Source organism: Varanus komodoensis, unplaced genomic scaffold (assembly GCF_004798865.1).
Source record: "Varanus komodoensis strain SLA01 unplaced genomic scaffold, ASM479886v1 scaffold3, whole genome shotgun sequence".
NCBI lineage: Eukaryota > Metazoa > Chordata > Lepidosauria > Squamata > Varanidae > Varanus > Varanus komodoensis.
The window spans coordinates 3752720-3765433 of NW_025335761.1; the positions used below are offsets into that span (position 1 = coordinate 3752720).

Below are 12714 nucleotides of genomic sequence, written 5' to 3' on the forward strand. Positions count from 1 at the left end.
GAGCCTGAAGTCACCCTGTGAGCTTCATGGCTGACTCTGGCCTAGAACCAAGACTTCCTGATTCCCAGTCCATGTTTTGCACTTGGATTTAAAATTAGGTAGAAAAATTACTCCTGCCCTATAGAACAAGACAATTTGAAAGTGAAATTCAATTTATTTATTTCGCAGTTCTATATAATGTCTTGTAGCCACATGGATCTCTAGACAGTTCGCATAATAAAACTAACAACATAAAACTTCATAAACAATTAAAACCACAGTATCAATAAATAATAAAAATAAGGTAACATCACCCTCGTAGCAGGATCACTAAGTAGTAGTTTAACAACTGGGTGACTTTGGGCCAGTCATACACTCTCAGCCCAACCTACCTCACAGGGTTGTTGTTGTGGGGATAAGATGGAGGAGAATGATATAAGCTGCCTTGAGCCCTTTGTGGGAAAAAGGCAGGATATAAATCAAAAAATAAATAAAATAAACAACTAATTGAAAAAATTTAAAACATCATGATTATGAATACTAAAATATATTTTAAAATACCAGTTAAATCAAATTCCAATTAAAGTAATCAACAGTTGGAATGCTCCTTGATTAAAACATCTTGGTCTTGCGCTGGAATGTGTATAAGGATGGCGCTTGGCATCTTTGCCATTTCTGTTAAACAAGATGGCAAAGCAATAGCTAAAGCGTAATATGGCAGCAGGGTCACATGCCGTCCAAAAGAGTAATGTTGCGCAGCTTCTGGACGAAAATGTGGGCGTCTGTAGCATATAGCTATTTACCTGTTACATTTCTATATCATCCAATAGCCAAAGCTTTCTGGGTGGTTCACAAAAATCAGTTGTCTAATATTCAACTTGATAAAAAATATAAAACCTGTAAAAGTTTAAAGTAGAATAAAATAAAAGTAAAAACCCGAGTGAAAACTACCCATAGTGTAATGTGCATTTCTTACTGGCATTTATTTTTCACATATTTTGATAAATTCATATAAAATTCTGGAAAGTAAAATACTGATCTACACATCTGCACAATCCATGCAACTCAGAAAAAGTTGTCTCACTGCAGGATCAGCAGCTATAATGCTGATTCCGATTCATATAAAACTGAACTCATTGGAATTTTTTGGGGATTTCTCTGACATCCTGTAGAATGAATTACCATCCAAGTCAGATATAGGCAGTATGGTATTTAAAGTCCTTTGCTGATATTGGCCATCTTTTTATATAAGACCTTCTAATACAGCTGTGCCTTTTCTTTAGGTTTCGCTTAAGTCCTGCTGCCCGCAATATTCTGGATACACATGGACTTGATGCAAGTCAGCTCACACCCTCAGGTCCTCGAGGAATTTTCACTAAGGAGTATGTTATCTGTTCATCTCTTTCTTTGTTATATTCTGAATAATTATTTTTCCTGCTTAAATTTTTGTGAGAAATGGATATGAGTTGTTATCTTAGAATTTTTATAATATTTATTAGATACTGAGGTATTTGAATTGTTAGTTCAGCTAGCTAGCTAGCTAGCTAGCTATTTATACATACATACATACATACATACATACATGAGTTTACAGGCTACCTATAACTGCTGAGGCCTTGCCAGGCAGCTACAGGATATAACATAGCTATATTTTCTGTTCTCTTTTAATGGATATGGGATTTACATGAAATTAAGATGAGGCCCACCCTTGGGAAAGTTTTCAAATGTTCACTTTCAAAAATGAATAGTTATATGGCTGTGGCTCCTGCAAGTGCTTTCAAGCAGCAGGAATATCCAAAATGGAGGAACAGGACTGAATATCAGCTTCTCTTACACCTGTCTTTGTTCCTGTCATGAACTTTTACAAATTGCAGCAGAGTGAGGAAGTGTGGCATTGACAGATCATCAGCAGAGTAAGTTCTGACAACTTGGAGAATATGGAGATATTTTATTTGTTTAACTAATTAAATTTGTATCATCTGTTATCGCCTTTGTCTGAGGGTAGTACATTTTGAAGATGGGTAGAGAAGAAGGCCCTAGTTGCAAGATGAGTGGTGATTAAATAGGTATAGTGTTATCAACTCATGCTGGGTGCTATTTGCAAATTGTCCAACTGGGTATGGCTTGTAGTGTTGTACAAACCCAGGTATCATGGCTTTTTTTAGGGAAAAATAACCCTCAGGTAACCTAGCAATAAACTGTGAATTGCTTAAATTCTGGTAATTATGCATACAGGGTCAGTGGTTATACTAGACTCTCCTGTTGAAAGGGCAAAATAAATTTCATTAAGAGAAGATCCAGAGAAGCTGTGAGTCCTGTGTTTATGTTCTGTAATTGGCTCCTGCTGCTATTTAATAGTGATTTAGTGCTTCTAGGGCAGCCCAAGGTAAACAGAAATGCTTAGTTCTGAAGGGTAGGAAGTTGGTGGAGCTTGTCCAAAATACATGTTTCCACTGGTTTTGGAGCTTTCCCTTAAGAGAACTAAATTGTCATTTCAGAAGCAACAAGGGCCACTTGTGGAATAGAATTAGTGGAGCTGTCTACAAGCAGTTCCACAAGCAGATAAACAGCATTGGATGCTACTCTGGGTCTCCAAAATGATGCCCATGGTTATCAGTTTCACTGTAGACACTGTAGACACCTCCTTTGATGCTTTGCAGTTCTGATTTTGTATGTTTGGTTGGGGTGTGTGTGGCGGGGTGGTATAGATTTAACATTTTAAAAGAAATTGAGCCTCCACGTTTGACTTTCATGTAAGTTTTTTTAATAAGTGACTTTCCTTGTAGCTTCCCTACTTTGCCTTTTGGGAAATAGCTGTTTTGTGACTGGCCACAGTCACCATATCTGCTGTTTTGTTAGTGCGAAGGCCATTCTGTGAGTATATCAGTAACACTACCCTGAAATTCCAAAGGTGCCCACTGGCCCAAAAAGCTTGAGAATCCCTGGTTTAATTAGTAAGGTAATGTTCATGATCTGAACTCCTTGGAAGCTATGATCTACACAGAGAATTCTCTCATGAAAACGCTTATCCATAAAGGGGCATTTCCATCTCTTTCATGCATAGTGTGAAGCCTCCATTTAGTGCTGCGTGGGTATCCCAGTTCTTAATCTGAAGACAAAGGTTCCTTGATCCAAGATCCCACTTTAACCTTGAAATCACTCTGAGGGACTTTGAGGTTCATAAGAGGTTCATGCAGTAGGAGTGGATTCACAGTGGTCCGGTAAAGAAAGGACAATGTTCACTACCCCTTCTTTGACAGCTTGCTGTTTTTCATCTTATCAACAGAGGAAAATTCTGTTCTGTCTTCATAGCCACTACAGAAATACAGGACTCTTCTTTTATTTCTGCTGCTCTATATAGAGGAAAATGGTGTGCAGAGAACCAGAAAACAAGGCCTCCTAACCAGGAAATGAGCCACCTTTAATTCTTCTGTTCTGTGTAAACATCTGACTCCTTGTGGAGAAGCAGAGAAGGAGCTTGCGATCTATGAAAGGAATTTGGAGATAGTGTCCTCTCCTGGGCTACGTACCATGTTTTTCCTGCTGATCTATCAGGTGTCTCCTCTTTTGAGAAGCAGAAAAAGAAGAGGTGCATGTCCTTGCATCATTGGTCAGAAGGCTGTCTTGAAATGAGCTTGGATTTGGGTTCTGATACTATTTGTAGAAGCAGCTGAGATATTCACTTGTTCACCTAGTTTTACTAGATTTCTTAGAACACCTCTCCTTCCATGGGAAGGGGCTTATGAATGGTGAAATTCCGTGTGCATATCACAGACTCTGAGGCCGCAAGAGATCTGATCTTAAACTTCATGAGCCATCACTGATATTGAAATCAGTGCTGATTTCATTAGGACATGGGTGATAGTGCTGTATCTTTCTTGTTTTTCTTAGACTGTAGCCCTAAGTGCACATAAACTTCCACAATAAGAGGCTTATGTGCATCCCGTCAATGACACGATGGTGGCAGTCTCTGCTGTCCTGTTCTTTATGCCCTGCATGTGCTGCTTTTGGAAGGAGGTTGGTGTATCATTTGTATATGAAGAAAGCTATTGGTCCCAGCCTCCTCCCTTCCCTGACTTGCAGCATGCCCCTTCCTTTCTCTCTCAAGCCAATTTCCATGCTAGCTGCAAGGTGGTGGGGTAGGAGAATCTCTTTGGAGTCCCAGCTTTGATGTTGCACAACCTTGGTGTTAGGGCTCTGAATAATCCTATGGCCCCTCAGATAATATTGAGAGTCCACAGGATTGTGCCCTTAATAAACTGTGCATCTCTTGGTACAGAAAGTTTATGAGTTCTTAAGCTTTCCAGGTATGTTGCTGCCTTAAATTAAAATGGTGTAATAAACAAAAGCACCACAGATTTTGACTTGTTCAGATTGTGACCTGATTTAAACTGAACAGTGAGCTATGTAGATGTTACATGTTTTGTAATTGCAGCTCATTATCAGGAAGCTTAGTAATTATGTAAGTGTAACTGTAATTTATGGTATGTAACTAGTTCATGGCAGGTGGGAAGCCTCTAGGTCACAAAGATATCTAATTAACTTTTCCTAGTAGTCATGGAAATGGAAATGCCTTTGGCAGATGAATATAAACCCGCACAGAGGCACACATACCTTCCCTTATTACCACTTTTTTTTACTAAAGATGTGAAAGCCTGGAAGAAAAAAGGACAAATTTGGGGGAAATTTTTTCTTTTTTCAAACACATGGAAAACTGGTAACTTTTTTGGATTGAAAATATTGAAAATAATAAAGAATGGACAAGATGTTTAAGATAAGGCATTCATATACTGCTGCCTAGCTTTTATTCCCTCAAAATGATTACTAAGCTATTACTGAAAGTTTAAAGATGTAGAAGCATGGCCAAAATTTTTTTATTTTCTCAGCTCAGTTATTTCTTCCATCCCTTCTTAAGATAATGTATCTGTTATGTCTTTTCCTGATAGACATGGTCCAAGTTATGTTTAATTTCCCAGTATGTAATTAGAGTTGCCACATCATGATATACAAAAACAATGTGCATATTTGTCTGGGTTTTGTTGTACAAAGTTATGTTTTGGTCTCTTAAAGTCAATGCATATAGTTCTGGAATTCTCATGGGGTGGGTGGCGGGGGGGCACTGCACATTAGCCTATTGCTCCCACCACACATTATTGAAGAATGTGTGGGTTATCCCACCTATGCTTAAAACAACTTGAAGACATGGGTCTATGGAACTTAACGCCACTCTTTAATCAATTTTCCATATCTACCTCATTGTCAGGAAATGCTGCTTAAGTTATAAAACCTTAAATTTGTTGCCCTCACATAATCCCTCTTTACACCACACTCATAATTTGTTTCCTGTAGCATTAACACTGCTAGTATAAAGTTTCTTTCTACCAAACAAAATGAAGAAAAAATGTTTTTAAAAGGAATTCACTGGGATTGCTTAAAGGTTCTTGAATTAAATGTGCTAAATTAACCATTCTAGATAGCTAAAGAATTTCCCCCAATTACACATGCTCTCAATAACTTTACCTTCAGACCAGATTTCCCTCCATTCTTTGCAAGCAGGAGCAGATAGTGGATGGAGTCTGGTTTTTCCTCCTCCTGCTGCTTTTTAGAATGATTCTGAAACTCCTTCTGGTTAGACATTTCAGTAGCTTAAAATGTATTATGAATAACGTGAATAGCTCATAAAACCAATCAAGTCATTTAAAAGTTTTCTTATGATAATTATAAATTTACTAAATGTACTATTTAACATTTTTAAATCAAATACAGATTTTATTATCATTTACATTCCAAGTAATATAGTTTATGTTCATAAATTAAAACTGAGCTTAGATTTTTATAGAATGCTAAAGTAAAATATTACACATTTATCAAATTTTCACCAAATATTTTTTTCCTTATGGAAGCAAACCATTTCCCCACCATGACTTCAGAATTTCTGAAAATTCTGCATTTATACTTCTAGCAAAAAACTGGTCTGGATTTTTCCATTAAAAAAACAACAGCAGCAGCTTTTTGTTTAATCATAACTATGAAATTACTATACTGGTAAAAAGAGGGACATGGTCATTTTTAATGTGTTTATAAATATTTTTAGTTCAGTATTTCTGTTTGGATAAACTTCTTTGAATTCACTGTTGATTGGAAAAATGCATACTGTACAGTAAAGGTGAAAGCAAAGTGATAGGGAATTCATAACCCCTTTATTTGCCTGATGAAGGGAATTACGTTATGACAGAGGTTCCTCTGCAGAGACACCCACCACATTGGGAGCTCCCACTGTGCCTCCCAAGAGATCAGTAGAGAGAAACCTGCCATTATCAGTGTGCTCAGCTGCAGTATCCTTTTTAGGGATTCTGGGAGCTGGCATACTTTCAAAGCTGCTTTATTCTACAGTTCTGATGCGGGTCTGTTGCCTATTCCAGTGCGGAGCTGCTTAGTGAATATCCCCTCATCCTCACTTCTCCTGATGGGAGTCAGGGAATCGAAAATATAATGATCTGCAAAATGATGCTGCTCAGCATGTTCTCACCAGGCCAGCACACCATAGCTGGATATGAGGGGAGACCTGTCATTCCCCTTCTCCCAGGCCTTACTATAGGTTTGCATTAGTGTTCACGGGGATACAGAAGTTAAGTAGCAGCATATTTAAATGCATTGTTTGCAGAGGTCTGTTTGATTAGCTGGGGAATACTGGGGGTTGTAGGACATTTTTCTGGCCAAACAAGCATAGGATTATGCCCTCAATTGGCACCCAAGCGGAAACTACTGTATTCTGAGTTTTGCTCACAGTGCTTTCTTATGTACTTTTAGAAGACGATCAGGACCTGTGGCTTTCTGATTAATGGACAAGGCCACAGTTTCTTCCACACTAAGGATACAATGCTGTATCTGCTAAATGCTGTCTGGAAGGCCAGAGGATAGGTTGGGGTCCTAAGCTGGAGCTGGGACTCTGACTGTGGAGCACTATCCCCTCACCCTTGCATCTGACAAAGGGCTTTCTGCACTGACTGTGGCTCTCATATAGCAAGTGTGATGTCGTAGCTGTGCTACTTCTACACTCACCCTAAATGACTTTAAAGCTGGGAAGGAAAACAGTTAGCTATTTTCTTCACTGTTACACTCCTTTAAATTCATTGAACATGCAGCTCAGTCTAGTAAGCTGCATTCCTGAATTCTGCTTCTCTCCATATATGTTTATAATGAAAAGCCTTGTAACATTTTGCTAATCCTACTGGCAGTGTCCTGATAGATAATTCCCAGTGCGAGTGTTTGCAAAACTGCAGGTGGCAGTAATACACAATTTTTTCTTTTAAATGAAACTGAGTTATAGGCTATGGCATCTTACCGCAAAGATGAAGTTTTACTTCTCATGATATAGTTTGCAAAATTTGTATGTTTTTGGAAAGGATCTGGATTGTATGCCAAATGTGTATCTTTAAGTAAATGTACAGTACTTACTAATGTGCCTATTTTTGATGGTTTTAGTAATACTGGGTTTTATTTTGATTTGGTGATATGTGCTTTGACCATATCTGGGAAAGTGATTCAGTCTTGCACAATGGCACAGAATCATCCGTATGCCTTATGTATATTGTAAACAAAGATTCCCTGGAAGCCTCCTAAACTGGAAACTGCCTTAAATAGTATTCTTAGTGAAAATCCAGGATACAAATTTAAATAAGAAACATTGAAACCCACATTGTGTGTTTCTTGTGTCTAACATATCCTGTTACATGAACGATATGTTACATTTTGTTACATATGTAACAATACATAACATATGTAACGATATGTTACATATGTTACATATCTAACATATTGTGCTATTTTTTCCATTGACAAGGAAGACCTATCCACAATATACTGTAGTAATATTTTTATATAAATTAACTGTATGCAGTATGTTTTGTGAATATCTGATTAAAGACACAATAAAAGTAAGACTTAAATTTCAGGATTGAAAAAAAAATGAAGCTTGCATACCACATTTGATGTTATTTATGGCTGGTGTACATACTTCATTGAAATCAGTGGCAAAACCTGTATTGATTTTAATGGACCAAGTCGGCTTCCATAATTATTAACTAAAGCGCTCCTAGTCACAAATAAATTCATTCATAACTAGCAGCCATATATTATCTGTGCAGGACGTAGGGGAAGCAATTAAATTTTATGGGGCTCAGTGGCATCTAAAAGAAGATGTATATGCAGTATATGTAATTTTCAGTACGCTTAAGCATCTTTGTGGCTGACAAATGGCTTGTCCTGTTTAACCCTGTTATTATTTATTACTGTTACAAAATTTTTATATAGTTCTTTGAAGATATTACATATTCTGAGGTCATGGAAACTGAAAGACTTGATGATGGTATTTTACCATATAAAAATGAATGTGAAAACTTCAACCCACAACTTTCAAATATCTGCCGATAAAAAATACTATTAATAATATGGGTAACATGATAAAATTCTAATAGGTTTTTTAAACTTTTCATTCTTTCTGCACATTATAGAGATTGCTGTCTAAATTAAGAAACTGAAGATTGTAAAAATATGTAGCTACCTTATCACTCATTCAAATGACCATCATCTCATAATATGAACATACTAATGATAATTTTGGTTTCTTTTTTGTTTTGTACCTACCAAAATATAGTTGCATAATTTAGAATAAAGTTGTGTTTACATTTCCAGATTACCCAAGTATAACTTTTATGCTTTCTTTGATTTCTAAGGAAGTCTGAAAGTCTTGAAAGGAGGTCTGCACGGCTAAATAAGAAAGCAGTGCCTTATACTAAGGCAGCCTTATACATGTTATTAGATTAGAAAAAGTCCATCTAATCTAGCAATCTGTTTCCATCCTCAGCTAGCAACAGGGTACTCCTATTTGTCTTTGGCAATTGATATGCAAGGAGCTATTGTTTTTGAATGCTGAGATTCCATTTTGTGTCAGTACTGATAACTATTGATAGGTACATTCCCAGTGAATCAATATGGAAAACACCCAAAAGCCATCAGTGCAGTGGCAATCACCACAACTTGTGGCAATTATTTTTTTTCTGTGTGTTCATTGTCATAGTCAAATTAAGGTAAAATGATATTTAAAAGAACAAGGTATTTACAATTGTTCTGGACATCATAACACCATTACAGACATAGGGACATAGAGCACTGCCTTTGCTGAGTCAGCTGATTCATCCATGGAGCCCAGTATTGTCAACAGTGTCTAGCAGTGCTTTAGATAGGGTTTCTTCCCAGGGAGAAACCTGGAGATGCCAGGGGTCATATCTGGGACTTTCTTCAGACAAACCATGGATTCTGTCACAGTGAGCGGTGGCCTTGGTGATAAGGGTAATTTAGAAACTGGAAGCCAGCCTTGGGAAATGTGTACTGTCCTCAATTCTCCAGAATACATTGGCATGAACTACAATTAAGGTAAATGCTCAGATTTGCTTAACTGTAGTTATAGAACAGGGGTGGACAAACTAAGGCCCAGGAGCTGCATGTGGCTTTTTGAGTTTATTTTATGGCTTACGGCTTGCCCCCCACAGCCAGTGCCTGCAGGTGCCCGCTTGCCTCTTGCTGCCCACAGCCAGCACCTGTTTGCAGCCTGACACCTGCGGGTGCCCACTTGTAGCTCTCAAACACCTGACATTTACCTTATGTGGCTCTTCCATTGAGCAAGTCTGGCTGCCCCTGTTCTAGAGGGAAGTTTCTCCAGAATAGGTCAGTCCCAATTCCCAAGCCAACTGTACATCAGTACCTTTTCAAAAGCTTTTAGTGTTCCCTGGATGTATTTTGTTTGGCATATAAGTATGGATAGGACACCATCAATTATCCTAAGTGTTGCCATGGTGCACATGCCAAGCTCATAATAATTCTGTTGGAATAAAATGTGATACATCCTGCATAATATTGGCTGTGCATGCTGAGAAACTTAGAGCTGGTTTCAGGATAGAAAAGGAGATAGAAGTGTTCTGTTTGCCTCAGCCCTGCCTCTTAACCTACTTCCTACACTTCTTATGTAGAAGATACATAAGATACATTCCCTGTGCATAGTGTGTTCCTTCCCAGCTTTTTTTTTTTTAATGTGCCGGAAACCCCACAGGGGTTTGGCTCATCTTAAGCATGTAAGGTAGGTTTCCAGTAACTTATTCCAAGGGTTGGAAATGGATAACTTTAGGTGCCAGTTTAGTACATATTATGTGAGATCATGAAACCATTCAGTAGCCTTTGGGAAATGTTTTATTAAGCAGCATCTAATGCATGCTAGAACCAAGAAGAAAAAAACAAGTGGAATGGGAGAGAATTTCTCATCTTTCCCTGACCTCCATCCTATTGCATTTGAATATGGATTTTTTGATGCGGTGTAGAATAAACACATTGTTAACAATAGGCATGGGAATGTGCATAAACTGCTTGGTAAATAAGAAAATATGCCTAATCTACAGTAACTTTAATTTCATTTGGAGCTGGATGTTTTGTGTGTTTGTTAATTCATTCATTTGCATTTTATGGATCAGAAGTATATCTAAAACTTTTTTATTCATCTTTTAAATTACAGGGATGCCCTCAAACTTTTAGCTCAGAAGGGAAAATCTGAAGCAAAGCCAACTGTTTCTTTACCTCCACCACAACCTAGAGTGCCCTTAGCCCCACCACCAGCAAGCATGCCTGCTCCTGCCTTACGCTCTTCAGTTCCACCTGTTTCAGTGCCAGGACGGCCTGCTTCCATGGTAATAACTCTGATTTCTAGATATGCAAAAAAGCCTGAACTCACATCATTACATCAGTTTAAAATGAGAGGAAAGTATTTACCGAAGGGAGTTTTCAGTTTAAATTATTCCTTTAAATATTTGAGTTCTTCATTAGAAGCGGCAGCTTTTGAAATGTAATTGTATCACTTGTGTGTGCAATGTGGTTTGTCTGTTATGCACAGATCTTCCTGGCCTTAGAATGCCATTACTGGCACCACTATAATTCAGAAAATACAAGGAGATGGTTGCTGCATTGTTCCAATTGCAACAAATGTGAGCACTGCATTGTAATGATTATTTAATAATGGCTAGTCAGCAAAGATATCTATAAAAATCTGGGACTGTGAAACATATTTGTGGTCCCCTGATTTGTGGACCAAAACATCCTTGATTGCCTTGGTGGATGACCCACTCCAGTGTATCCTTATTGTTTGTTCTTGTCTCCTCAGCAGTGTTCATTATCATCGACCCTGGTATCCCTCTAGGTTGTTTGACTAACATTGAATGAGTGGGTTTTTATTTTTCTGAGGTGGGGGTCAGGTCCTATTTAGCTGGATGTTCCCAGAAGGTGGCGATGTAGAATTGTTCCTCAATCATTGGCCAGGGTTCCTCTGGGCTCAGTATTAGCTCCTTTGTGCTCTAACAACTGCCTGAAGCTGTTAGGAGGTGTCATTCTGAGTTTTCATGCTGATGATGCCCAGATGTCTTCCTCTTTTTCACTCAGCTGATGCCAAGGAGGTTGTGAAAACCACAAACTGCTGCCTGGATGTGGGCTAGCGAGTTAAGGCTCAGCCCAGACAAGAAGGAGGATTTGATGGTTGGCAGTAAAGCCAATCTGGGATTGTGCATACAGCTTGTTCTGGATAGGGTTGCACTTCCTCTGTAAGAACAGGCTGGCAGTTTTGGGGTATTTCTAGTTTTGGCATCGTACCTGGATGCTTAGGTGGCTGCTTGGGCCGGAGCTCCCTTTGCCAAGTTGTGCTCTCTTCCTGAAGAAGGCAGATTTGGTCATACTGATCCATATCTTAATTCTGGAATCTGTAGATAACTGCAGCATGCAACCAGGTTGCTTTTTATGTATTATAGACCATAATACACTGGCTTCTAGTTTGTTGCATTGATTTCAATTTGCATCAATTGCACTAATTTCCTGCTTGTTTTAATGGTCTGGTTCTTACCTGGAAGTGGTTTGTGGCCAGGTTAGATCTGAAAGACTGTCTCTTTTCATATGAACCTGCCAGTCATTTACATTTACCTTTGAAGGGGCTCTGTCACACCACCAGAAATGACTAGGCTGATGGCAACATGAAACATAACCTTTTCTGTGGCAGCTGCCTGATCGTGAAATACCTTGTCTGGTATTGTTGCTTGTAAATTTAGGCAGATGGTGGAGAGATGTGCTTCAATTTCTAATGGTTTCTAATATAGTGGTGGTTTTGCTCCTTGAAAGTTTGATGTTGTTGTTAGTCGCGAAGTTGTGTCTGACCCATCATGACCCCATGGACAACATTCCTCCAGGCCTTCCTGTCCTCCACCATCCCCCAGAGTCCACTTAAGTTCACACCAACTGCTTCAGTGACTCCATCTAGCCACCTCATCCTCTGGCATCCCCTTCTTCTTTTGCCATCTGTTGTTCCCAGCATCAGGCTCTTCTCCAGGTAGTCCTTCCTTCTCATTAGGTCGCCAAAGTATTTGAGTTTTATCTTCAGTATCTGGCCTTCTAAAGAGCAGTCAGGGTTGATCTCCTCTAGGACTGACAGGTTTGATTGCCTTGTGGTCCAAGGGACTCGCAGGAGTCTCCTCCTGCACCACAATTCAAAGGCCTCAGTCCTTTGGCACTCAGCCTTCCTTATGGTCCAGCTTTCACAGCCATACATTGCAACTGGGAAAACCATAGCCTTGACTATACGCACTTTTGTTGGCAGGGTGATGTCTCTGCTTTTTAGTAAGCTGTCTAGATTTGCCATAGCTTTCCTCC

General features: G+C 38.8%; 1 protein-coding gene across 2 annotated transcripts in view; it reads left to right on the top strand.

Annotated features, from left to right (window-relative positions):
- PDHX (pyruvate dehydrogenase complex component X) overlaps positions 1–12714 on the top strand; it is a 53289-nt gene that overhangs the window by 20261 nt on the left and 20314 nt on the right. For both annotated transcript variants that reach the window (XM_044436630.1, XM_044436629.1), the window contains exons 5-6: positions 1263–1361; positions 10544–10715. In XM_044436630.1, the coding sequence (XP_044292565.1) occupies positions 1263–1361; positions 10544–10715 (271 nt within the window). The remainder of the gene's footprint in view (positions 1–1262; positions 1362–10543; positions 10716–12714) is intronic.